We start from the raw sequence: 27,454 nt of genomic DNA, 5'->3' as shown, positions 1-27,454 counted from the left end.
CCACAGGCACAACCACGGGGAGGCACAAGGACCACTCAGGCCTCGGCTGACACCTCCTGACAGTTCTCTTTTGCCAAGTGACAAAAAAAAAAAAAAAAAAAAAATGGTCACAGAAACTTAACACTTTGGGGGCCAGACTGGAGAAATGAGAATTGGGCTGTCGGGGTGTGCTGGGCCCTGGGGTCCTCCTGCCGGGAACTCTTACTCTCCCCTCGCCGTGGGGCTCTTGCTCATTCTCCAGTTTCCTCCAGGTGATGGAGCCCAGCCCAAACTGCTCCTGCTCTGTTGCCCCCTCCCCGGCACCATGCCAAGAGCTCTGCAGCGGGGAGCCAGACTCCTCCGGCTATTTAAGGGCCTGCACAAGCCACAGCACCCCTGCTGTGGACACGTGTCAGGCACCATCTTCAGCCCGTCCCAGGCAAAGAAGTCAGAGCCCACAAGGAGCCCGGCTGGACCACAAGTCTTGAACCAGAAACAGGCACAGGGCTGGGGCACATTCTACTCTTTCCCTGGGGCTGGGGTGCCAGGAGGTTGCCACATTTATCCCCGAATGGCTGATTTTCATTACCAGGCTCATTCCTCTATCAGAGAGCTCCCCTAATTATGCAAAATCCTTGTGGGTGGGAGTAGGGGGTGAGTTGGGAAGAGAATATGAATAATGAGAGAAGCAGTCAGCAACTCCCAGGAACACCTGCGACATTCATTACCCTGGTCCTGGCTTGGCCTGAGGCTTGTTGGGACCTCTGACATCTTGCCCTCTCTGGGCCTCAGATTCCCCAACTATAGTGAGGGACTGGACAGGTAACCTCAGACACAGCCCTGCCAGCTTCGGCTTGTGCCTTCTGCTTGCTCTCAAATGTTGGGTCACAGAAGCTAGAGCAGGAAAGGTTCTGGCTCACTTTAGAGGGGTGAGACCGGGCCAGAAAAGGGGCCCTCTCCATCATCCCATACTGAATTTGGGGGGGTTCAAAGGAGGGTGAGCAGATTTGAGACACGGGCCCTGGGGCTTGAGCAATTCTGCAAGAGCTTTTACCCCCTTTGACCCCCAGGGGCCCCTGCCCTCGCCAGCATGGAGGACAGAGCTGATCCATCCCCAAGGAGCCCACAGAGAAGGAACAAAGCCCCCGACCTCCCAGCTCCACCTGGTCTAGGGAGCCGAAAGCTGTGAGCAGATTCTAGCCAGTGTCCCAAAGCTGTGGCCACCGAGCATTCCAGGAGGGTGTCTGGAGGACCACCCCCTGGCCAGGAGAGGCTGCTGGCGCCTGCCCGCCCCGACGTGACCCACCTCGAAGCAGTAGTCCTGGCCCAGCAGGCTGCTGTGAACAGGCTTGATGACCACGTCGTCCTCCATGCTGAGGTCCAGCGCGTCCACTGCGTTGCTGGGGCTGAGCAGGGACTCGTGGGAGCGAGACTCTTTCAGCCTCGGCATCAGATGGGACCTGGAGGGGGACAGCAGCTGTGTCAGGCTGGCCCCCCACTCCCTTCCCTTGCCCTCTCCTCCAGGAAGCCTGTCCAGACCTCCACCAGGAGGCAATCACTTCCCTCTCAACTCCCACCACCCTTCTCATCTCATGACAGACTTGGCGGGGGAGGGGGGCACTGTGGGGGTGGTGTCACAGAGACCCCTATCAGTCCCTTTGCCCACTGCAGGATTCTGGGTAAGTGGTTCAGCCTCTAAGGAAGCAAGCGGCTGAGGACGACGCCACCAACTCAGGAGTTGAAAGTCAGCATTGAGTACGGGGTAGTGTCTGGCCTGGCTCCTAAGGGGACTCAGAGACCCACGGGAAAGAGTTGACCCCACCCAGGCAGCCTTCCCCACCCCCCTTCCCCTCAGCCCTGGTCCCCATCCAAGACCAGAGCAGCCACCCATTCGTCCAGAATGTCACTGCCAACAAAGCCCTTTCTCATACACCATCCCACTCTACCCCCATCCCCCCTTGAGGCAAGCGAGCCAAACGGACCCCTGGTGCACCCATTTTACAGATGAGGACAGCGTGGCTCAAAATGGAAAGAATGCAGCCATCTGTACAGTACCCAAGATGCCGAGACTCAGGCCAGGCCGGGTCCACATACTGGGGATTGGGGCCCCAGGTCAGGGTCAGTGGGCCCAACACAGGCACAAAGAGCAGAGGTGCCCAAGAGGAGCCCAAACCTGGACTGGCTGGCAGACTTGGCTTCACTGGTCACCGGCTTTGTGGCTCTAGGCAAATGACTCTCTCTGAGCCTCGGTTTCCTCAGCACATCATACACCTCACATAGCACCTGCACCGGTGCTCGGTAGGGTCTACCTCAGACAGGTGACTGTCCCTTTCTAGAACACCAGCACACAGCAGTGGCCAGTGGAGCCCCCGGGAGCTGGCATGGAACCCGCCCCGGGCTTCACTCTCCCAGTCCTTCTTCCCCCAGGCCCTCTGCCGTTCAGCTCCTGGCCTCCAATGATCCAAGGCTCGGCCCCTCAGTCTCTCCCTGCCTCACCAAGCAAAGTCACCATCTCAGGCCCGCGAGGCCTGGCAGCATCACCACACACTTCCCCGCAGGGCAAACATCCTGTAACCTCCTTCCATGACCAGGTGGGGCAAAGAGGGCGAAAACCACTATGTGTGGGCTCAAGAATCCAGAGACAAGCGGACGGGCTCTGCCCAGAGGGCCTCACAGGCTGACAGACGCCACCTCCCACGCCCAAACTCCAAATCTCCATGGCAACAGCAAACATGGAGTCCTGTGCTAGGCGCTGCCTGGGAGTCAGAGCTGGAACTGGGACCCCAGCCCTTAGGGACCCCACAGCCCAACCCAAGAGACCCAGTCAGTCTTCCCCCAACTGCTCCCCCATGCCTAGCACAAAGCGGGCACACGGCAGGGCTCAGATCACTTGAGCTGTATCGATGCCCTCAGGCGGAACTTCTGAAAGCTCTTCTGAAAGAGGAATGGACAGACCAGAGGGAGCCTTGACACAGGCTGAAATCAGGTTAGAACCAACCCAGACCTCCGCAGGGCCCACGCATGGTACTTCTCAGCGAGACCCAAGCCCACTGCGTTGCGCCAGGGTGCCTCTGCTCTTCCAGCACCCTCTCTCTGGGAGGCAGCATTTCACACATGCACTGTGGTCTGCCACGCCACCCCATGCTGGGTGCCGATCAGCTCTCCCCTTGATGAGCCCTCCAGGCCCTGTTCGAATGGCCCAGTCTCCTCCCCCATCACAGCACTGACCACTGCCATGGGTGGGTCTGCCGTCCCCTTCGATGAGATTCCATCCTGGGCTGCCCACCTCAGGGGGCAGACTCCATGCCTCCCTCCTGAACGGGGCTTCATACCTCAGTGCACGCGAAGCCCTGCCTCGGATGCCGGGAAGTCCCTTGACCTAGGAATGGCTGGGACCCACAGCCTCCTAGGCCTGCATCCAGGGCTGAAAACCCAGCCTGCGGCTCGGGATCAGGCTGCTTTCTGGCCCAGCCTGGAAACCCCTGCCAGGTAAGGATGCTGGGAGTCAGGGCGGTGGAGTCGGGACCCAGGAAGTGCAAAGGGAGGAGCTGGTACATTCGAGCTGCTTTCTGCCCAGGAAGCCTGAATGAGCTGGCTGGGGAGAGGAAAGGCAGGCTCCATTCAGTGGACTGGGCCTGCCCAGGGAGACCCAAGGGTCCCTGGTTCTGTAGCCAGGAGCCCAACAGGCCCAGGCCAAACTCCAAAGCAGCCAGAGCCTGGAACCTGTGGCTACAGAATCCTCCCTTTCCTTCCCACCATTCTGCCCCACAAACATGCCCCAGCTGGCCCAGGCCTCATTGGGAAGGTTCCTGGCTCGTAGAGGGCTGTGGGCAAGCTCACAGTAAGGCAAGCTGGTGGCAGCTGGGCAGCCCTGACCCTCCCCATCACCCCAGCGCTTTCCACGTGGGAGGACGTGCAGCAGACCCGAGCTCACTGGAAGGAGGAGGAATGGGGATAAGGCCGGCCTGGAGAGGCCTAGTGGCTCCTCCAAAGGGCCAGGCTGCTCCTGCACAGGGGAGGCCAGGCTCCGACCGCCGCCCTGTGTGGTGGCATGAAATCCTCACACTTCCCAGGAAGAGGTGGTGCCATGATTCGCAGGCCACAGGGTAGTGAGACCTGCCCTGCACCCCTAAGCTACTGAGTTGTCTTGGCCAGGGCATGTGGACAGCAGGGTAGAGGTGCCCCACTGGCCTTCTCCGTCTAGACCACAGCAACACCGTCCCTCCAGACCGGCCCCTCTACCCAACATGGCTTCACTCCCATCCCTCTGTTCTGCCCTCAAGGCCATAGACAAGCCCGGTGCTGCGCCCTCCCTGGAACGCCTCCTTCTGCACCTCCCCTCCCAGCACACTGAACAGTGACCTAGAAGCTCCTCCTAGCTGGTCCCTGGCTGACCATGACCGTCCTCGCCCTCTGGGGGCCTAAGCCCATGCTGTTTCCTGAACCTGTGCCACCTTCCCCCTCACCTTCCCTGCCTAAGAAAATCCTTCTTTCTCAATTTTCAAAGCCCAGGCCAAACGCCACCACCACCACGCTGTCCCTGATCTCTGCAGACAGACAAGAGCTCATATCCAGACGGTGTGGCTGAGTCCCCACTCCACGCCACTTTCCCAGCTGTCTCCTCACCTCATTCTCATGCCAACTCATCAAGACTGAGGTTCCACACCTCAGAAAGGCCGGGTGGCTTGCTCAAGATTACATAGGTGGCAAGAGGCCAAGTGGGATTTGAACCCCATTCAGCAGAGGCCAACACTAACTCCATCAGCATAAGGCTGGTCCCACGGGCAGGCAAAGACCCATGGCCAGCTGACCTGCTCACTGGGACCCACTCATTCCAGGTCCAGGAGGAAGAGCTAGGGGTGCTGGCTGGGCTGGGGCAGCCCCTGCCCAGGGCCCAGGAGCCCAGGAAACATGGGCATGGCACGGACACGGGCAAAGCTGCTGCTGGAGATACAGCCAGGCCCCAACAGCAGCTCATTGTGAGGCCGGGCAGCAGGAACAACGGGACTTTGTCCCAGCTCCTGAGCCACAGCCTTATCTGATAGCTCTCCAGCCAACCCACGATCTGTTTTCCAACTCCATCCTTTTTTCTCTTAAAAGGTTAGTGACACAGAAGTTTAGCAAATTCCCCATTATTTCAAGGAGGGAGGAGACCCAAAACCAAAATGTGCAATAATCAAAAAGCCCTTTCTCACACGGGGAGGATGTTCCCAGCTACGGGCGGGGTGAGTTGACAGTGGGGTTGTATAGCCTGGAAGGTGAGAGGCTCAGATTCACCCTCCAAATCTCAAAGGGGCAGAGCGTGCTGCCCTGCATGCCCCAGGGGCGGGGCCGGAACCAGGAGAGGCCAATTCCAGCTCAGTCGCAGCTGTCCCCAAATGGGCCTGGCTGGTTTGGTTTAGAGGGAGCAGGTACCCTGTCTCTGGAGGTGTACAAGCAGGAACTGGGAGACGCTTTTAAACATGCCGCAGAGAGGGTGCCTGCACTGAGGGGGCTGCTGGGGTAACAGGCCAGGCAGGCAGTGGAACGAGCCCCAGGAATGTATACACACACACACGCGCGCGCGCCCTGCAGCTGGGAACTGGCAGGGGGGCCTAGTGTCAAGGGTGCCTGGCTATAGGAGCAACTCTAGTCTCCATTCCCTATAAAAAATGCAACTTGGAGTACTTTTACGTCACTCACCTCTCCAGGCCTCAGTTTCCCCATCTATAAGTGGGGAGAATGACTTCCCTCCCTCAAAGGGCTGCTTTAAGGATCAAATGAGATCATGCAGGTGAGATGCTCGGGGGTAAACGCAGTGACTCAATCGGTCACGCGTGGCAGTTCCTGTACCCTTTATCTGTCCTCCTCACTGGCCTCACTGCCGACACCACTGCAGGAGCGGGTACAGCTGTGAGCAAGGCGAGGAAGGATGTGCACGCATTGTCAAGGCTGGCGTTGCTAGGGGAGGGGACACTCCTGACATCTGGGGTGACAAGATAGGGACTTGCCAGGCCATCCTCTGTCCCTTTCCTCTGATGACTCAAAGCCCTTAGCTTCTCCATGCCTCAGTTTTCTCCATCTGCAAAGCAGGAAAAAATACTTCTACACAAATGCTGAGATGCCTCAAAAAAAGGGCTTTAATTTCCTGAAGTGAAAGAAAGGGAGAAAAGTGTACCTGGGGCGTGAGCAGGAGACCCCGCTGTGGGGGCCACTGTAGTCCCTCTGCCTATGACTCTACAGCAGGGTCCCCCGAACCCAACCTCCCGCTCACAAGCTTGGGCGGTCCCGCGCCACTTCCCACTGTCATAGCCGGGCCTGGAAGGGGTAGAAATCCCGGATGAAGTTAGTCTCCACAGAAGACATGCCCACTCGAGGCCAGGCAGGACCTGCGGACTCTGGAGTCAGATCAGAACGTGCCAACCGTGCTTCTGCCTGTCACCGCCTGGCAGGGCCAGATTGCGGGCGCCGATCTCCGGGGAATCCAGCGGCAGGACACAAACAGCACAGGGCCCCACCCGAAACACCCAGCAGAGGCATCTCTCTCCAGGCCCAGCCTCGCTTTGCTGGACTGGGAACGGGCTGCTCAGAAGACCAGCGCTCACTCCTGCCCCAGCTAGGGTCCCAGGGGAGGGAAGAAGAATGCAGCCGCCTAGTGGCCTTCAAGGGATCTGGAGAGAGAGCCTGTCCTTAAAAGGCAGGGAGGCTGGCCACCCAGCCTGGGAAGGCTTCCTGGGATGCCAGCGCCTTCCCTGGGGGCGTGGTCCCTTTTGGACCCGCGGTCTAAGGCAAGGGGGCAGGTCCTAGCAGTCACTGGAAATGGGACCCAGTCCCCATACCCATCCCGAGCCCTGGGCTGGGAGGGGAGCCTGTTTTTCCCCTTGACACCACAGGGCTGAGCTGGCAAAGGAAGAGCCACAGCCTGGCAACCAAGGTAGGAGGCCGGGAGGCTTATTCGCGCTGTGGAACCACATTTGCTGACTGAATTACCAGCACGGTGACAGCCTGGGCTTCACAGCCACTTACTAAGCACCTACTAGGTGGTCAGCTGTGCGACAGGTGTTCTTCCCAAGGTAGGCACGTCAACGCCTTCTCTTAACCAGCCTGCACAAAAGGCAGCATCGCCCCAGTGGAAAGGGGGAGCAGGAGCGTAAACTGGTCGTGTGAGCCCTGGCTGCACACAGACCTTTCCTGCACACACCCCAGTTAACGTACAGGTTTAGATGCAGGAAGCTTCAGGACACCAGAGGAAGCCAAGGCTTGGAGAGAAGAGTGGCTTAGCCAGGTCACACAGTCCACAAGTGAAAGCTGGGATACTAATGGACCGCTCACCTTCTGTGGGACGGTTCTGGAACCTACTTCACACGGGGCTAGGCCTGGAGGCCGGGCACCCAGTCAGCCCAGGGTGCCAGCTGGCTCCTGTCCTGGCCCCTGAATCTCTGCCTGCGACCTGGGGCCCACCCTGCTTGCCTTGGACCCACAGGCTTGCTGCACGGCCCTTCCCTCCTCTCTCTAGGCTGCTGTTTCCTCACCTGCTGAGCTGCTTCAGAAAGTGCCACACACACCCCCACACGTCAACTTCCTATAAACATAAGGGACCATATACTAACGACTACAGCTATAACCTCCGCCATCACTGTCGTATTGTCAGAGCGACACCGCATTGCTGCCTGCTGGCGACTTGGGCCGCAAGCTCGGGGAGAGACCCGGGATGCAGGGGTGCTGGTTCTGGCCCCCGAACGGGAGAGGCACCCTCAACATCCTGGCCATACCCCATCCCCACGCTTCCCAGTAGAGCCCTGCAGCCTAATGGACTTTTCAAAACACTTTCGGGAACACATTTACCTCCCTACATCTTATTCCTTTTTTTCGGGGGTGGGGGTGGGGATAGGGGTGCGGACAAAGGGCATGCAGAGAGAGAAGAAACAAAAAAACTTTCCATCTAATCCCCTCAAGTCCTCCTGCAACCTGAATAATTTTGGGTTTTTAATCAATAGCTGTCAGACTTGTCAAATTACTTTGGGGACCGCAAAGCAGTTTTTAAACATTCATAAACCTCAGTGGAACAGCAAAGTGCCCTGAATTTTAAAACAAGAGAATGTGAGGAACACTCATTCAACAGGATGAGATTTGGGCAAATCGAAAGTGAGCTGAGGGCCATGTGCCCCTCTTGCTTCTGAGCAGGGACAGCTCTCCACCCCTTCCCTGGTCCGCAGGAGAAAGCACCAAGCCTGGCCCAACTGCTCTGCAAGATCAGGCAGGGTGACATCCCCAAACTGTAAGCCCCCTTAGTCACCCTGAGTAAAGCACCACGCCCAGCCCCAGGACTCAAACCCAGCCTCAACTGCCACAACCTCTGACACTGTCAACCCCAGAGCAGCCAGACCGCAGCCCATTGCACACGTGCTGGCCTCTGCCTGACTGCCCGTGCCCAGCTTCTCCCCTTGGGCAGTTCTTGAGAATGGTTCAAAGCCCTGGCCGAGGTGTTTCCTCCCTCCAAGATCAGTCTTCTCCTCCCTGGGCCCACTGACATTTCCAAGACACCTCTCACTCCACCCAGCAGGCAGAGCCCTCCTGGCCCTGCTAGCGTGTGGGCTCCCCCAAAGGCCTCTGCCAACCGACCCACAGAACCTCAGCCGCTCCCCCACCACCTCCCAGAGCAGGCGAGAGAGTGCTGCCGTTTTAAGTAGGCACCTTACAGTCCCATTTAAGGAGAGATGGCTGCATCTGGGAACAAGCTCTGGCATCCTAGGCTCCAGCCCCAATGCTCATCTGCTGTCTCTTCAATTCCAGCCACCATTTGGGACAGAGGGGCTTTGTGGCCTCAAGAAGACAAGAGGCAAAGACAGGAAGGGGAAGGGGCTCTCGGCCAAGGAAGTAGACCTCAAGCTGGCCTCTCCTGCATCCCAGCTTCCTTACCTGTCTCCCGCCAGAGCCTGCTGCAAGTTCACTATGCTAACGCCTTCCAACTCATGGGCTAGTAAGTCCTGTGCCCCAGTATATAGTTACTGAGCACCTCCAGTATGCCAGCTCTGTGCCTGGGGCCTTGGGAGCCCCACTCCCCCTTCCTCCCAAAGCCTCGTATCTGGGAATCCCAGTGGGGCCTCAGAGCTCTGCTTCTCAGATTGTCACTAGCAGGAAACAGCCAGGAACACTCAACAGCAGCAAAACAGCAGGAGGGGTGGTGTCAGCAAGCCACAGGCTCCCAGGCCACCAGCAAAGGCTGAAACTCAGAGAAATGTCCAAAAAAAATCTGGGGTGTGACTGGTGAGTTCCTCCTGCTCCTAGGGGCCGTGCATCAAAGCCATCTGTGACTCTCCAGCACCTACTCACCCAACACACAGCATTGCTCCAGGCCCCTGGGAAGGGCACGAGGCAGCCACTGGCTCCACACATCTGAACCTCAGGTCGCCCAGCTGCCCGACTACAGTTATGGAAACTGAGGCTCTGAGACCCCGAGGGCCTTCCAAAAGCTGAGACGGTGTGACAGATACCAAGAGCCCATCCTCTTTTCCTACCCCACACTGGCTGACTCTAGGATGAGCTAGCCCTATCTGTCATTTGCAACCTGGCTAATAAAACCATACACTTTAAACACAGCTTCCAAGGTGCGTTCCAGCCCATCTCAGCCCCATGGGGCCCCAGTCACCCTGGGATGCCCACCTCCTCTTAGGCCATGCCCAGCAGCTAAGTCCTACTTGTCTGTCAAGGGCTGGCTCAAAGACCACCACCTCCGTGGACCTGCCCCGCAGAACTCACACCTCCCTCCAGGGTTTGCCCCTACGCACCCACCGCAATGTACACCGGGAAGTGGAGGCTCCAGGGGCGGCTCAGCGAGGCCCAGCAGCTCGCCCAAGGTCAGAGTTCACAGGCACCAGGGCAGGGCTGCAGGGCCTGGCATCTGGGCTCCGATTTCAAACGCTCTGCATTGCCTGTCAATGCCTCAGGCTGTCACAAAACCTACAGAAATCGTGTGATCAACTTTCAAATAACTTACAGGAACCCTGAGTCACCACGACTATACTGAGCCCTGCCTTTTCACCTCCTGGATGGCCCTGGGCAAATCATTTCCCCTGTCAGGAAAATGGTGAGATGGACTCCGAGCTGGTGTGATTGTGATCAGTGAAAGTAGCTAGGACGGAGGGACACTTGTAACAAGCCAAGCAGCTCTTTTATTCCTCACAAACCTTCTACAAGAAAGTCTGTAACAAGCCAGATTTCTGACTTCTCAGAGACGGGGGACTCCCCCATGAAAGACTGCTGCATCACAGTGACCTGGCTCCTGACAACTGTCCCAAATATTTACGCTGGAGCAAAACACACTCCAGGCCCAGACACAGCCTGCTCTCCACCACCCCACCCTGCAGGCCAGTGTTTCAGGGAACAGACATGGGCAGGGAGAAAGAGGGAAAAAAGAAGAGACTCGCTAGGGGGTTGGGGGTAGATGACATGGACCCCAAATCCTGGCACAGCCTCACCCAGTCCAGCCCAGCCCAGGGTTGGGCGACTCAGAGCAAAGGCCGAGCTCCTCAGCTCAGAAAACTTTCCAGCAGTTCCTAGCATTTCCCGTTCTCAGTGGAGCACACCACAGAGCCATCGGGGCTTGTCTGCAGAAAGAAGCAAATGACACTGATTTCCTCTTTTTTTGAAAACTGAAAACAGCCACAACATTTCTCGGTTTCTTGCTTTTTGGTGGTGCTATCCTAATTGCTTCCACATTCTAGGCTGGCAGTAGATGTCTACAGAGAAGCAGACACCATCCCTGGGGACTCCTCAGCCCCACCCAAGGTTGGCATCTGTGACAGCCCCTCTTTGACCAGCAGCTCCCAACCCTTCACTTAGATCGCCCTGGGCCCAGGAGGCTGGTTGGTGGCCCTGAGGCTGGCAGCCTCCCTCCTTCCCACCTCCGTTCAGGCCACTCACCATCCCTCAGCGTGGCTGCCAAGCTCACCAGGCCTGGGAAACCACAGGGCCAGGCCAGCCAGCCTGTTGCCCACTGTTCCCCACTGGGCCCAGCCAGTCCAACCCAGCTCTGGTCCTGGACATACTACTCCAGCCCTGTCCGCTGGGACTAATGAGGCTAGTTAAACAAAGGCTAAGTTCCAACTCTCTGTAATGTGCTTTTAAAGGGCCAGTATCCCATCAAGCCAGTAGGGGACTTAAAGGCACAGATCCCTTTTTCTGTACAGAAAATAGGACATCAAAAAAACAGAAAATCCCCCCAAAGACATGATCAAATCGAAGGCCTTGGGCTTCTAAGGAAGACTTTAGATGAAATGCACAATAGTAAAAATCTGTATTTCACCCAAAATTTCCAAAGAGACCCCAAACAATGGGGCCACATCTTAAAAATACTATTACCAACTTAATAGTAGTAATGCCAGCACTCACTCACTTTGCACCCAGCACAGCACTTAGCATTTCATAGCACTGCCTCATTATTCCTCACGACCACTTCACAGGAAGGCATTACCTGACCCCCATCTTACAGAGGAAGCTGCAGTGGGCAGAGGATTTCACGTCTGCAGCAAAGCTGGGACCCAGCCCCGTGAGGTCCGCCAAAGCCAGGATGCTTTCTCCCACCTGCTCCCTCCACCTCCCAGAGGCCCAGCTTTCCCCAGAATGGTACCCAGGCCCCACCTGGTCCAGTCACCAGCACCTTTCCTTCATGGGGAAAATGAAGGGAATCAGAATGAGCAATCACTTGTCATAGGTGCCCCAACACTGGACTTTCATCTGGGCCCCAGAACCCTGTGAGGTAGGTTCTATTCTTTCCCCCTTCTTGCAGATGAGAAAACTGGAAATCATGACATCTGACGCAACATGAAAGGACACAGAGGCTAGGCCAAGGTGAACATAGGAGGAGGAGGGAGAGAGAGGTGTCTGCCAGCCCTGTAGGGGTGGGGCACTTCACAAGCCGGGCCTCAGTGCCCTCCTGGACAAGCTGCATGGCTAGAGGCGGTGGCAGGTGAGGGGAGCTGTCCTTCCAAACCCTAGGCTCAGACAAGCTAGCCAAGGCCCTCCCACTGTCCACAAGAATAGAGGAGGCAGGGATAGGGGCTCTCCTGGGGCCCCTAGTCCCCAAAGGTGGGCAGGGCCTGCCTGCCTAGCTGATGGATAAGAGGGGGCAGGGGACAGGAAAGGAGGAAAGGTTTGACTGCCTGTGCCTCAGTGCCTAGTCTAGCAAGCCCTCCAATAAAGACAGGCCTTTCCCTGGCAGGCAGAAGGTGCTATATGGCCATCTCCATCAGAAAGGCCAAAGCCAGCTAGAGTCCTCCCGCCTAACTCTGCAGGGCCAGGTTATTCAAGGATTTACTGCCCTCGTTCTGTTTCTATGGAGCCTGGCACTCAAATAAGCCTGATGCCCTGTAGCCCAGTGGTTAAGAACGTGGGCTTTGAAGATAGACTGAGTTCAAATCTAGGCTGTGCCACTGGTAACTTGTGTCTGCTTAGGTAAGTCAAGTCACCTGTCTGGGTCTCTCTCAGTTTCCCCCTCTGTAAAACGGGCAATAATAATAGTATTTAACACCACTGAGTGGCCATGAGGGGTTCAGTGAGTTACAGACAAAGCCTAACTCAGAGTGAGCACCTAAGAAAGACCAGCCAGAGTAGCACAGTTGAAGGAAGTCGCGGAAGATAAGCTGGAAACCAGTGTCCTGGGGAGTGACCCTGGGCAAGTCACTTCTTTCTCTGGGTCTTAGTTTCTTTCTGTAGAAAGGAGGGGGTCCAACTGGGACCTTAGTGACTACCAGGCAAGACCACCCTCCTACCGTGTTTCCCTGAAAATAAACCCTAGCCAGACAATCAGCTCTATTGTAACTTTTGGAGCAAAAATTAATATAAGACCCAATGTTATATTACATATTATATTATATCATATTACATTATATTATACCCAGTCTTATATAAGACCCGGTCTTATATAAAATAGTCTTATAGTCTTATAGCAAAATAAGACAGGGTCTTATATTAATTTTTGCTCCAAAAGACGCATTAGAAGTGATTGTCTGGCTAGGTCTTATTTTCGGGGAAACAAGGTAACACCTCCCAGATGCCTGCCCTCCCCCAAAAAGAGCCAGGCCAGAGGCCATAAAGACTGAGAAAGGCTGGGCAGTGGCCCAAATCCTTTGAAACCTAAAAACAGCCTGCCTCTGCCTCACCCCCCGGCTAACTGGGGTCTGCTGAGCATGGGAAGGGAAGTAAGGACAAAAAGCCACGCTGCCTGTCAGGGGAGGCATAAGGCATCATCTCTCCAGGTGGAGCCCAGCCCCATCTTGGCCTTCTCTGGGTCTCAGTCTCCCCACTCCCCAATGAGGGGCAGGCCTTCTCATCCTCAGCTGTCTCCCAGGGGTTGTGTTACAGCTGAGCTCACTTTCCTGAGGGAAGCTGTGCAGCAGCCACACAAGCCACCCCACATCCGCTACACAAACAGCCTCCCTCAGCCCCAAGGGCCCCCAAGGCTCAACCAGGTTCAAGGCTAGCCTCCTCCTTCTCCCTTCCCAAAGCCTAAAGCAACCAGCATCTGTGCTGGGGAGAGGGGGATGGAGCCCCAGAGGAAACGGGGTGAGGAGGCAGGAGGAAGGCCCTGCGGTCCTAGCAGAGCACATGGCCACTATTCCTGAGGGGCAGCAGGACCCTGGGTGTTGCAGGTGCCCCCATTCCATCTTCCACCACCGGGTTAACCAGTCAGGGAGGGCGGTCTGATTGGGCACTTTGCGGGCCAGAGTTGAAATTCTAGTTGTGTTACTTAGCAACTGTGGAATACTGGGCAAGTCCTTTCACTTTCCTGAGCCTCAGTTTCCTTATGTGTAAAATGAGGAAATACACTATCCTCTGCAGATTAACAGATGCAAACACACTGGTTCACCAGTGCAGAGAAAGCATTAACGAAAAAGCCTGGGAGCCCAAAAGGTTCAAAGATCTGAGTGTTATTCATTCAATAGACACTAAGAATCCATCGGACCTTAGTATGGCCCCAATTCTACACCGCCATCCCAAGCAAACACATCCTAAACTCCCCATAGCCAGACAAGCCTGGGGGGAGATCAGGTCCTGGGCACCAAAATAGCCTGAGAAAGACCTCAAACTTCTCTGGAAACCAAACACAAAGGAGACTTCCAGAGCAAAGCCATGAGTGTACATGAAGTTTAGCTCTGCTAGAGACAAGGTAGAAAGACTCGCTGAGTAAACCCAGCTCCAGCTCCAAGATGCTCTTCTTAGGGGGCCTTGGCCACAGAGAGATGGAGCAGGGAGTGGGGAAGGGCAGGGTCAGGTGACCCCACCAGAAGGAGGAGAGGCAAGGCCTAAGAGAGCTGTGAAAGGTCATTTGGGGGAGGGGTCACTCCAATTCTCCAAATCAGAATCTCTGGGGATTCAGCTCAGAGGATCCCGACTCATGCCTAAGGTTGGGACCCACTGAGTGAGCTGGTAAACCGAAACCAGAGCCTCAGACTCACAGGAGCCCCTCCGGGACCCTCCTTAACTTCCCAGACTGGCATATTATATTGTTCTATTATGTTACATTATGTTATGTTATATTATCTTATATTATAATATTATACCCAGTCTTTTATATAAGACCCAGTCTTACAGTAAAATAAGACCGGGTCTTACATTAATTTTTGCTCCAAAAGACGCATTAGAGGTGATCGGCTAGGTCTTATTTTCGGGAAACAAGGTAGCACCTCCCAGATGCCTGCCCCCCAAAGAGCCAGGCCAGAGGCCATAAAGACTGAGAAAGGCTGGGCAGTGGCCTGAACTTCGCCGACACTGCTGCTTCCTCTTCCTCACCTCCTTTTTCTATTCAGCACACCTGTCCAGCCCCCCCCCCACCCCGTAGTTCTCCTCAAGGTCCCCAAAAGCCTCTACGTGGCCAGAGCCAACCAGTTTCCGTCCTCTCTTTACTCCATGGAGGACAGCTAGCTCCCTCCCTAAAACCCAGGCCGCCACACCCTGTGGCATCCCTCCTCCCTCACAGGCCACCTTTCCTCCAGGTATAGTTTCTTAGGCGCAGGTCCGGCGCACTCTCCTCCAGTAAAGCACTTTCCTTTGGTGAGTTCATGCACTCCTCAGCTTTAATACTTTCAGTGTGCTCAAGACTCTGAAGTTTCTATCGCCAGCACTCCCCTCCTCTGAGCTCCTGACTCACAGATCTCATCACTGGCCTGACATCTCCTCTTGCATGCCTCATGGAACCTCGAGCCTGAAATGCCCAGATGTCCAAAGTGGAGCTCCATCTCTCTGGATAAAACCGAGTCTCATCAGCCAGGAATCCTCCCTTTCTTTGGCCTTCAGAATCCAATCCATCAGTAAATCCTACTGATACCTCCTCTCAAACGCTCACACCCGTCCACCCCTCAAACCACCCAGGCAGCCTCACCCCACCCCCTACTCCCTGTCAGGGAGTCCCAGGGACCCTTTAAAAATGCAAATTGATTATAAAACTCCTAGGCTGGCCACTCTAAAAGCATCCAAAGTCCTCCAGAGGTGGAAGAAGTCAGCAGGAGTGGGCGGCCTACTCTCTGACCTCATCCAGCAAGCCCCACCCCCCACCAGCAGCCTGGGCTTTCCCGCCTCACCTCGGGACTTTGTCCTCAGCTGCCAAGGCGGGAGTTCTTGTTCCACCCCCATCTCCTGAAAGGCTGGCTCCAGGTGTCTTTTGGAATTCAGCCCTTCCCTGACTGCCCCACTCCAACAGGTCCTGCCCCACCCCCCTTACTCCCCACTGAAACACCTGGCTTGTTTCCTTCATAGCGTCTTGCTCATACAGCCGGCAAATATTTATTAAGTGCAAACCACGTGCCAGGCACCATTTTAGTCATTGGGAATCCAGATGCTGAACAAAGCAGACGAAAATCCCTGACTTACATTTCAGTGGGGGAACGTCCACCCAACCTGGAGTTACTTTATTTGCGACTACTTGTCTGTCTTGCCAGAAGGTAGGCTCTGTATGGCCAAAGGCTAGGTCTGCTGTATTACTGCATCCTAAGGGAGGAGGGGAGGCAGGGCTGGCATGGTGCAAGAGCTCCTTAAGTATTTATCAAATGGATATGCAAAAACAACAGGGCAACAAAGGAACCAAACCCAGAAAGACGCAAGAAGTCAAGAGTCCAGCTTTTGCTGCCTGCTAGGGGGATGCCTCTCACTGCCCTGGGGGTCTCAGGTGAGCACAAGGCTTCTGCTGCGCCCTAGCCCTTCCCAGGGACAGACTAGATACACAAGCGGCAGCGCTGGTTAGCTGCTGGAGGATGGAGATGACCACAGGCCAGCGCAGTCAGGGAGGGCTCCCTGAAGAGGTGAAATCTGAACAAGGCCAAGCCCCACGCCCCCCCAAATTTAGGGAGAAGGAGGAAAACAAATCTGTGTTTTAGGGCTCTGATGTTCTTTGCTCCGGTAGGAAAAAAGGAAGAAAAAAACCTTGCTCCGAAAAACCCTTTACTTTTTATTAGTGCCTGGATCAATAAAAGTTTTAGGAGTAAAGCTTCTCTCCTGCAATACTAACTGCCACAGAGACAGGCTAGGATTATTAAACCTGTCTCCAAGAGCCCCAGTGCTTCCCCTTCTCCCCACATGTGCTGAGAGCCCCAGGCTAAAGGCCAGCAGGTGAGCACTCTCACTGGCAACGCTGCTTAGGAGTCAAAGACCCTCCTCAAAATGCCCCCTGCCAACCCCTCCGGTTCCCTGGGCCGAGATCACATTCCAGGTGCCCCACAACCTTGCCAGCTTGGGGCTCCCCATCCCCACTCCAAGACTTGAAGCTGTCAGACAGCAGGGCCTGATTCCCAGAAGGAGAAAGGAGCCCACCTGCCACTCCCACCCCCACCTTCATTCTTCTTCCCAAGCCCCTGACAGGAGGCTTCCTTTCAATCCCCTGAGGGGACCCAGACCAGGGTCAGCTAGAAGAAACGGCCCCACACCCTCCAGGCTCTATCCACACCCATCTGAGGCCCGGCCACCCATGGGGAGGAAGCTTCTTCCCTCACCCTGCCCCCGTAGAGCCACCCACAGACCTTGGTGATGGGAGCCCTAGCCTCTGGGATGACCTAGCTCTGGTCAGCGGGCGCCCAGGAGCAACATCCGGTTTTCGAGGATGGCGGGGCCTCCACAGAGAAGACCCTCTGGCCCGGCCCAGGATCTTGCCGAGGTTGTCGCCGAGGAGTCCAAGCCCACAGAGGCTCATCCCCAAGGATGCTGTGCACCCAGGTGAGGTTCCCGGTTAAATCAGGGGACCTCTCGGTCCCGACAGGCATCTGAGAGGCGTGCCCAGGCAGGATTCCTCTTCCTGCAAAGCACACGTCCAATCCGTCTTCCAAGTTGAAATTTCACAAATGACTTAAGAAAAGCAGTGGTGACAACATCTAGAGATTTCCGGGTCCTCCTGGGAACAAGTGGAAAATTACAGTCTTCCATACAGGTAACCACATGGCATAACCTCCAGGTCCAAAAAGTCTAGAGAGACATCTGGAAACAGTTGCTTCCAGCCACACGCAAGAGTCCCTCGCAGGGCACCTGGGCAGGGTGCAGGCTCAGGGCACCCCGCTCTGGGTCTGAAGAAGACTCCGTCTGGAGAGGCCCCTTCAAGACTCCTCCCCTAAAGTGCTGGCTCCGCCCAGGGTCATATCCTGCCCGGAGTCCCGCCTCTGGGTCTTTGCACTGGCTATTCTCTTTGCTAGGCCCTAGCTCCAGGCAAGGCTGGTTTTGCCTCATTCAAGTGTCTCCTAGGACAGGCTGTTCCTGAGCACTCCAGCTAGAGGAGTAATTCCCCCCACCCACCCTCATTTTCTTCATAGCACTGATCTGAAACCACCTTGCTTCCCCCCCTGACTTTCCCCATGATGAGAAGAATGTCAGGTCGGTGGGAACAAGGGACTGTTCACCCTGGTAAGCCTGGCACACCTCGGGCCAGTGCCTGGCACCAGGTAGGCACTAACAGATGTGATAAACAAATAAATGTATCTTTGTGACTGGTCTGAGACAGGCCTGCTACAGCTGTGTAGGTGGGAGTGGGGGTGACCAACAGACTGGAGGGGGCTGCACCAAAGCCACCTCCCCAGGCGCAGCTCAAAGAGCATTCCAGGCTTCCCTCAGGTGGCGCCCCACCCACAGGCTCTCCCAGCAGGACACAGCCGGCCCACTGGCCGGTGCCCCGCCCACCTACAGCCACAGGCCCTTTCCTTCCCAGGCCCCGCGGCTGGGGACATTCCCAGGCCAGCTGCTCCCAGTTGCAACCACTTTCTGCTCTGACCATGGGGTGGGACAGGCCCCAGCCGCGCAGGCCCCACCCGCGTTGGTCTGCCTCTGAGGGGCAGCCGGGAGCCTGCCACCCACACCCAGGGCAAACACTCTCCCTCCCCTGCAGTTCCATTCAAACATTTTAAGAATGCCAACAAAGAGAGCCAAGTAGACAAGGCCAGGGGCTTACCAACCAGCGTCACCAGGCTGGAGGGCTGAGGGGAAGCAGGACTTCCAACTCCCTACACTGATTTGGGACTAGACAGCGGTCTCCTACCTTGGAAGAACTAGGTTCCCAGGCAGCAGTCCTGGATTTAAGTTTCTCTCTGGGCCAGTCCCCTGGCTAAGGAAGCACCTGTATCCTGGGCTGGGCCGGTGGGGAGAGGAGAGGGAAGTCAAAGCAGGTGAGCTGGGAGAGCTGCCCAGGTTTGTGAATGCCACAAGGCCGTGGGGCAGACAGACCCAGTCAGGCCTGAGGGCAGAAATGCTGCCTCACCTACTGACCTGGGGCTTCAGCCTTGGGTCATCCTGTCCCAGCCCTCACTGAAACGCAAATCCTTAGGGAACACTTCTCCCAGCCAACCCAACATTTTCACCTGGGGTCACCCCCTTTTCCATCCCCCTGCAGAAGCCACAGGACAGTCTCGGGGAAGGAAACCACCCAGCCTTCCCTTATGGGCACCCCCTGGAGGGGCTGAGACTGAGGCCCATACCCAGAAGCCTCCCCAGTGAGGCTGCCGCACTACTTCCTGATGCAGCGGGATTGTGGAATCCCATCCTTCCATGTAAATACTGATAAGGAAGCGGTGGGAGCATACGGGACCCCTGGAAGGAGCTGACTACTCCACCGCTTCTGTAGCCCCAGGCATCACAAGCCCAGTTCAGTCCCCAGTGGTTTCAGCCTGCTCCCGTTCCTCAGCAAACAGCTCAGCTCTAAGTGCCAGACTGCAGGCACCTACTGTGTGCAGGCAGGCAGGCCTCTGGCTGAGACACCCGCAGAGCTAGTGAAGAGGTCTGACTGTGGCCCATCCCCCAACCTGGGAAGTCTGTGACTCACTCCATCCACTGCTGAGGCCTCGCTTGGGCTCAGCTTGGTCTGGGCAGAGGTGATCCTGACCACGGGTGAGCCAACAATGCCTACAGCCCCCTCCCCCCACTTCTCAACCCGAGAGACTCTAGCCAGCAGTGCACTTGGAGTGGTCCCTTCTTCTGAGGTGAGGTTTCCCCTTACACCTTTCATTTGGGATGATCAGATGTCTTAAAATTTCAAAACGGGAGAGGTGAGGCTATAGTCACAGGCAGAGGTCCTGGGGGAGAAGCCCTAGGGGAGAAGCAGCTCCCTGGGCTCCCAGAGCAGCAGCCAAGGCAACGGGGAGGGAGGGAGCAGAACACATCTCCGACTACCTCCTCCAGGGTGCAGGCCCCAAGGAGGCTTCCCACTTGAGCTCAATCATGGCAACAAAGAGGCAAGGCAGACACTGTGACCACTCTATAGATGAAGACATCAATTCCAGAGAAGCTCAGTCACTTGCACAAGTTGACCCAGCTTCATCTGAAACTAGGTATGCCTCACCCAGACAACCAATTGCACCTATTACTCGTCCCCTCTTATCTTCCTCCCCTATTCTAATACCCCTTCCTCCTGGAAGCCTTCCCAGATGTCCCTCAGCAAGAAGCTACGCCCCCTGGTTGATCCACAGGGTTCTAACATCTTGCTATAACAAAACAGACTCCTATGACAGGATCTCTCACTTTGCATGACAGCTGTCACAGGAGGGGATCATAAGTTAAGAAGATATAAGCCAGGATATGGAGGTCAAAAGATGGATATCCCAAGTTGGGCTCCCACACGCACAAGCTGTCTGACCATAAATAAGTTGCTTCCTCCATAGCCTTCTAGTCTCAGCTCAAAGGTCTGTACAACCTCTCGCAAGCTCCTTTCAGTCATCTTGAATAATATGCGTAAGTACAAAGTGAGTATACAGTGACTGTCCTTGGCCACGTGAAGCTGGAGGCATTTCAGAGGCTGCTCTGACCCAGTCACTCCTGGTTCCAGCACCACCAGTGACCCAGGCCTCCCAATCGTTAGGCCCCACACACCCACCATACACCCCTCACCTTTACACCCACCCCACCAGCCACAGGACCTCCTCTTCCACGTTCCCCATGCATGCCTGGCTCTTGCTCAGGCCACTCCTGTGATCCCACTGATCCCCTCTCCTGCTCTCATTTACCTTTCAAGACCCAGCTCACCTACACCCACCTCAGGGAAGTGTTTCCCAGGGTCCCCAGGCAGAGGAATGTGCAAGCTCTCTCCCTCTTCCTGAATTCCTGGCCTGCCTCCCCCTGTGCTGGGTGCTGCTGGGGGGGGTCTTCTCATAGCTGGCTCTCCGGTCCTACACCCTGAGGGTCAACATTCTCCCCAAAGTTCAGAGCCCAGATGTTTCATCATCGTTCAGATCTGAAGGTGTCTCACCAACTGGCTCTTGGGAATCCTCCTCCCTCAAGAAGCTTCCCATTTCCTGGGATGGAGAGAGCCAGTCCCAAGGCTGTCGAGGAGAACCCCCAGCCAGTGCCTGTACATACATCCCTTCATGTCTTGGGAGGGGGGGCCTCTCCTGTGACCACGGCTTTCTTCTTTCTAGAAACTGTGTGAAGACAGGCCCCCTCTGGCTTGCCCAGAACTGCCTGAGCTGGAAGTGGGTGCTGCTGTCACCATGGCCTCAGGCGGAGTGTGTGGGGCTGAAGCAGGCCCAGGACTGCACAGGGACGCCCTGAGCAGGAGGCAGCCCCAGGGCCTGGCTGTTCGGGGGACGGGGCGGGGCTTCTCAAGAGACCGGGGCTGCTCTTGGCTGAGAGGGAGAAACTAATCTGGTATTAGATGGAGGGCCAACTCTGGGTAGCAGTTTCAAGGAGCCCCAGCTGTTAATTTATGTGAGTACATCTATGCTCGTGTGGTTTTATCATCGTCAACAAACAACAAACGTGTCCTGGCACCTGAGACATGCCAGGCCTGGTGTTGGGTATTTTACATACATTATCTTGATTAATCCTCCAAAGAGCCGGAAGCTGTGGGTGTCCATAGCTATATTTTACTAAAATGAAGCAGAAGCACAGAGAGGTTGGAAAAGCTGCCCAAGGTCACAGAGCTAGTTACTGGCGGGAGCTGGCATTCAGGCCCCTCAACAGGCTGGCCCCATCCTGTCTTTCTGGTCCAAGATGCCAGTGGTCACCATTCCAAAGCCTCTGTTCTCTGTCCCTGGCCACCCCTGTGTCCCCCACTCCCCTTGTTTGGCGGGGTTAATGTATGTAGTCAGCCCACAGCCTCCCAACGCGAGTTCCAGCCTCCTCTGTACCTGCTCATACCCACCAGCTCACACCCCCTCCTGCCTCCCGTTGAGCCAGCCATGTCCCAGCCTCTCTGGCCGCCTCCTCCCACCAACACCAGCGAGTGTGTATCTCCCCATGGTTTGTATCACCCCCATCTGCCAGGCCCCCGACCAGTGTCTTGTGGTAATGACTGCAGCTGGCAGAGAATCCTGGAACCTTTTCCCCCACAGTGATGTTGACACGTGCTCGCAAAAAATGTAATGTTTCCATCAAAGCATTCAGGGGGAATAAATTCCCACCCATGTGACGCCTCCTCAGAAAAATATAGAGTAAATCTACTCCACCACGCAACGAGACACAGTCAGCATTTCTCTTTCTAGGCTGTCGCGGTGCCAAGTACTGGGCAACATCTAGCATCGTGTTCCAGGGACTGAACGCTCTCAAGGGGCCGGCTCCAGCTGATGGGCCTGTGACTGCCGGGCCCTCCGGTACAGAATGCAGCGCTCAGCTCGGGGTCAGGCCCCTCATCCCTAAGCCCTGCCCCCAGAGGCCCCAATTCCTCTCACGGTGTTCCCACCAGAGCCGAGCTTCTGTGTCCCTGACTCGGTCACCCGCTACCCAGTCCCCAAGTCCTGTACCCAAACCACCAAAGCAGGGCCCCGCCCTCACAGCCATCGCCCACCATGTCAACACCAGGCCTGATGCCCAGCTTCACACACACAGCCCCTACTTTCACCACATTCCTGAAATGTCAAGGAAGTCAAACCTCCCTGACCTATCCCCGTACCCACCCCCCAAACCCCTGAGAACAGCAACAATATTGTGGGGGTGGGTCGTAGGGAATTCTGTGTAACTTCCTGTGCAACACTGCCTGAGGAGGAAATCCAGGACCAGGCCCTGTGACCTGGGTGCCTGGCCTAGAGGTCAGCGGGAGGGCACAGGGGCTCACTCGGCCAGCCCCACACCTGGCAACTGGAGAGAATTGCGAGGCTGGAGCAGCTGGCCTTGGGGAAGGCCCAGCTCTGCAGCAGAGAAGATGGACGGGCCACACCCCAATCACACTTCTCAGGCAATTCTGCAAACAGACAGACAGCACTTAGGGCCCCTCCCAGGGCCTCCCAGAGCCCTGCTCTTGCATGCTCCCTACTTCCAGAGAATGGAACGGAAGCATGTGATTTGATTTCCTTCAAGTGTCTTCTGAGAGTCTGCTGCAGGTATCTTGCACAGTGCTGCCATGTCTGATCCTACCGGCCTCGCTCCCATGACATGTGCCAGAGGGAGGCATCCCTGTCCCATTACTGATGAGTAAATAGGCCCAGCAAGCTTAGGCCCAAGCCACACCGCTAGAAAGGGAGTGACACCAGGCTACAAGCGAACAAGACACACGGTCTCTGCCCTCACGAAGCCAGCAGTCCAGCGGGGGAGGGCAACGTACAGACACGGAGTACCAAACAAAAACACACTAACAGACCGTGGGCCCAGAAGAGGCTGTGCAAGTATCCAGGGCAGGGCCTGGCTCAGCAGGGGACCTATAATGACTGTAGAAGAAACCCATCCTCCTCCTGAGACGGGCGTCCCCCGCCGAGCTCTGCCTCACGCGCGGTGCACCTCCACTGCAGACGGGTGGTGGACATCAAGCGCCCCCCACACCTGCAGCCTGCGTTCGGGACCCTGCTCCCTCCTGCAAGCCGGCTGGTTGAATGAGCAGAGGATGGGCCTCTGTTCCCGAGCTAAGCTTGCCCAGGAATGGCCACCGATACGGAGTTATAATTGGTGAGCCTGACGGCACGGAGCCCAGGAATACAGCGGGTGGGTGTCGGGGTTGCAGGGGAAACAGCTGAGCACAGCAAATATAGCGCTGACCCAATTCAGTTCTGTTCTGTCTTCGAGAAAATAATTGAGTTTAAATGAATAGGTTTCCCTTGTCCCCTCTGGCCTCGAGGAGGGTGGAAAGAGAGAGAGGGAGACAGGAATACTTCCCCGGGCTCACTGTGGGTTATTTTTGAGTCATTAGGCCTGTGAAAGGTTTCCTTCTTTCCTTGGTGGCCAGTGGGGGTCAGACATGGCTGGGAGGCAACGAGGTGAAAGCCACACAAGGTGGACGGTGACAATGGGGGTTTAAGTCCTGGCCTCACCAGCAGCTTTGTGGAGTGGCCCAGTCAGTCCCCTCAGGCTCCAGGCTTGTCATCTATAGACGGGATCACGACCCCCTCACCCCTCATGTGCACACGCCTCCCAGGATGGCTGGGAAGAACGCGTGCAGGCTGAGTACACTCAAAGGCCTTCTGGGGAGTAAAGGATTCTGGGGCAGCTACAGAGGTCAACTCTTTGCCCTATAGGAATATATGCCCAATGTTGCCACATCTGTTTTTTCCAGAAAAGCCAGAAATCCAGATTTTTCAAGTGAATGTTTTAGGGGTGGTTAAGTATCGGTAAGCAATGGAAAAAACAAACACCAAAACACACCTTTCCACCTTCTCAGACCACATGAAACCTGCCTGTGGGCTACATGTGCCCATGAGTCAGCCCTGTACAACCTCCAATTTTATGCCAACACATGAGCAGCAATTTATGACATGCTGGTGTCCTCCCACCTGTTTACTGTCTCATGATTTCCTGTGGCCAGAAGCCCAAGCCCCGCCCTGCTTGGTGGAGAGACGCAGAGACACTCGCCCCTTCAAGGCGGGACGCGGAGGGGCTGCCCCTCCCCTATGGGAAGGTGGGTGGGGATGCTGGGACTGGTTTTACCCTAGAAATCAGGGGGCCCCCGTCTCACCTCCTGCACTGCCCTCAACTCCCTGTTAGGGACTGAGCTTCTTCTTCAGCAAAAGAGGGTTTCTGAGAGGACCAAATAAGAAAGAGACAAAGTGAGCACACGTCGTCAAGTCTCCCCGAGAAGTAGTGCCACAGAGTGGGAACAGTGTACGAGTCACAAGGCCTCGGGTCATTTCCCCAAACACCAGCTCTGGGCGGTGTGAGCCCAGGGAAGTTAATTCACCTCTCCGTACTTCAGTCTCATCCTCTGGACTTGGGAGATAAGAATCTTTGGGACACCGAGCTGCTGGGAAGATTACATGAGATGATGACAGTCGAGTGCCTGGTAGGATGCCTGGCACATAGCAAAGGATCAAAAAATGATAGGAACTCTTCTGACTGTTATTGTCAGTGAAAAGCATGCCAGGAAATCCTGACTGGGTGATTACCATCATGTGGCACAACCAGGCAAACTTGTCGTTAACAGATGAGGCCACCTATAATTAGCACAATCGTTACGCAAGCAAATGGTGTGACTTAGATGTTGGAGAAGGGTGTCCTTTGAAGTGTGTTTAAATTACCCCTCCCCTGGCTGCCCGGCCCTCCCCAAATCTTATTTACACTATTCATTTCATTAGCAAACACTTTCTTCATAAAGCAAGACATAATTCCAAAGTACATATTCAAATCAAAGAGGTTTTAAACTACGGGCGCTCCTGCCCCCCTCACCTGGAATTGTTCGTGCTCTCCCACCCCCCCCACCCCCCCTTGGTCAGCTGCAGACCTGAGGCTGCCAGTTACTGCCTCTCTAGCCTCTTTTCCCAGAGGTCAGGCTGGAGGCCTCGCTAACTGGCTGTCCTCTGCTATGCGAGCGGAGCGGGGAAGAGGACAGGAGGGGCTGAGGCGTGTTCTTGGCATGAAGCAGGCGCTGTTTGGGAGGAAGAGGTTCTCTCTCAGTGGCATTCATGTGACTGGGGAGTTCCCTAGGAGCCACGGCATATACAGTCAGGCATACCATGATGCCTGTTTACACTGGAGAAAACCCAGGCTCAAAGAGATTTAAGGAAGCAATGTGCCCAAAGTCACATAACTAGTAAGTTGGAGAACTGAATTCAAACTTGGGTTCATCTACTCCCTCCAGAGTCGGCTCTTTTGGCTTTGCCCTTGAAACTGCGCTTAGCACAGGCCTCTCCACCTGGAGAGGACAGAGTCCGTTAATAATCTAGACTTGATCCCAGAGCCTTTGAACGGGAATTGATCATCAGAGCCTGAGCTGGGTTTTCAGTTGAGGCTCACAGAGGTCCTGCAATTTCCCCAGGGTCCTACAGGTTGAAAGGAACAGCCTCGATACTCCAAGGCTTCTCGCCCCAAGCTAGCTGCTTTGGCATTCAGATCTTTAAACACCAGGTAATTCCACAGCCTTCCTTCCTTCCCCTTAACAGCTGTGTCAGTGTCTTAACCATCCCTGCACCTCCTGGGCCCAGCACAGACCTAAGCAGACAAAAGATGCTCAGGAAATGTTTGCTGAACTGTTTTCTTAGCAAAAAAGACAACACTGAGCAGCTGGAACAGTGAAGGCACACAAAGGAAGACGGGTGGTGGCTCAGGGGACGGGGGACGGGGGAGAGAGCAGACCATCCTCTGTGGGAGAACCTGGCCATCCCTTTCAAAGCGTTTCCCTGCTGGCTGCTTGCTCAAGAGGCAAGCAGTTAGTTCGCTGATTCTCAGCTTTGGAGGAAATGAAAACAGAAGTCTTAACAGATATGGTAGCCCCTCAGCAGCCCTCTGCCGGTTCAGACCACCATCTGAGCTAAATGAAATGTTTGCTTTTCTCAATCCTTCCTGGGCCCCAGAAATTGAGGCTGGGAGAGATGAGTGACATTGCCTGGGGTCGGGGAGTCGTGGAGCCCAGGACCCAGACGTCTTTGCTGTTTCAACCAGGTCTCCCATCACCCGGCCCCACTCCCGACCTCTGGCTCCCAGAAACCTAAGACAGCCTTGATAATGATGGCGGAGACAATGGCACTCCCCTTGCCCCTCCCCCATGGCTACACAGACACAGCCAAGGCACCTCCTCAGTGAGGACACTTTGCTAAGCCCCTCCCCCTTTAAAAACAAACAATCCTCACAGATATCCTGGGAAGTAGGTACAATTATTGCCTGGTTAACAGACATGGAAACTGAAGATCAGACAGGTTAAGTAACCTGCTAGGAAGTGCTGCAGCTGGAATTCAACTCCCGGGCCTGGGCTATTAATAGCTCTGCTCTGGGTGGGGCCAGGAAACCCCCAGATGGGGAGTCACAAGTGTCCTGGCCAAGAGAGTGACACAATGTATTACCCCCCCCACAGCACTAGATCCTGCCAGGGGTCATTCAATCCATCCCCCTGCTTCCAGGCAAGGCTGTAAATAAACCTGGAATAGAGATGTGCTTTCTGGGGCTGAGGCTCTGAGGCCTTCCTGAACTGCCCAAGTCCAGCCAAAACATTTTCCAGAGACCACCCTAAATCTCTACTCCCCACCATCTCCCATTCCTAGTCTACCAGCATTCCAGGGCTGGGGACTGGAGCTCCTGGCAGTATCAGGGAAGGACAGGGAGAAGAGATCCTTCCCCTTGAAGATGAAGGGGAAAACTGGACCCTCAACTGCCAGCTTCTTCCTCCTCCCAGACACCCTCCTGCACCCACCCTCACACGCAGCCAGGAAGCTGCTTCTAAAACTACTGATCTGACCAGTACCCACCCCTCTTAAAATCCGCTCCCTGCCTTCCCACTATCGTCCACCCTATCTCCTGCCACTCCACAGGCCCAACACACAACCAGACGTAGGCAGCGACACGCAATTGCCAGGCCTGCCAGCAAGCCCTTCCCCTCCTTGCTGCAGGGAAACCTTCCACCGGCCTTTACTTCCATCCACACTGTGACCAGACCCCCAACTCCACTGAGCCTCCCTCTCTTCTGTCAGCCCCTCTGACCATAGGCTCTGCTAACCCATCTGCCTCGTCCAGCAGCCAGCCGGAGTCTGAGGGCAGCGCTGGGTGTGCCTGCCTCCTGCCCATGACAGTGCGTGCTGGCTGGCTGGAATCTGCCACACGGGGCTGGCTCCCGGGCACAACGAGGCCAGATCTAAGGGTGACCATTGGAAGGGCAGGCTCTTGGAGGTAGACCTGAGTCAGGTTAGAG

The 27,454-nt window shown here is 55.7% G+C and overlaps 1 protein-coding gene across 9 annotated transcripts in view; it reads right to left on the bottom strand.

The window, feature by feature from the left end:
* DAB2IP (DAB2 interacting protein) overlaps nt 1-27,454 on the bottom strand; it is a 183,784-nt gene that overhangs the window by 27,175 nt on the left and 129,155 nt on the right. For 7 of the 9 annotated variants that reach the window (XM_081067318.1, XM_081067319.1, XM_081067323.1 and 4 more), the window contains exon 4: nt 1,286-1,439. In XM_081067318.1, coding sequence (XP_080923444.1) covers nt 1,286-1,439 — 154 coding nt within the window. Of the gene's footprint in view, nt 1-1,285; nt 1,440-16,967; nt 17,507-27,454 lie in introns of those variants that run through there. The other 2 variants (XM_081067324.1, XM_081067321.1) reach the window with 2 other exon arrangements.

The sequence above is a fragment of the Rhinolophus hipposideros genome, assembly GCF_964194185.1.
Source record: "Rhinolophus hipposideros genome assembly, chromosome: 11".
Lineage (NCBI taxonomy): Eukaryota > Metazoa > Chordata > Mammalia > Chiroptera > Rhinolophidae > Rhinolophus > Rhinolophus hipposideros.
The sequence above is the reverse complement of the archived record's forward strand: the minus strand, read 5'-3'. Positions and strand labels throughout refer to the sequence as shown.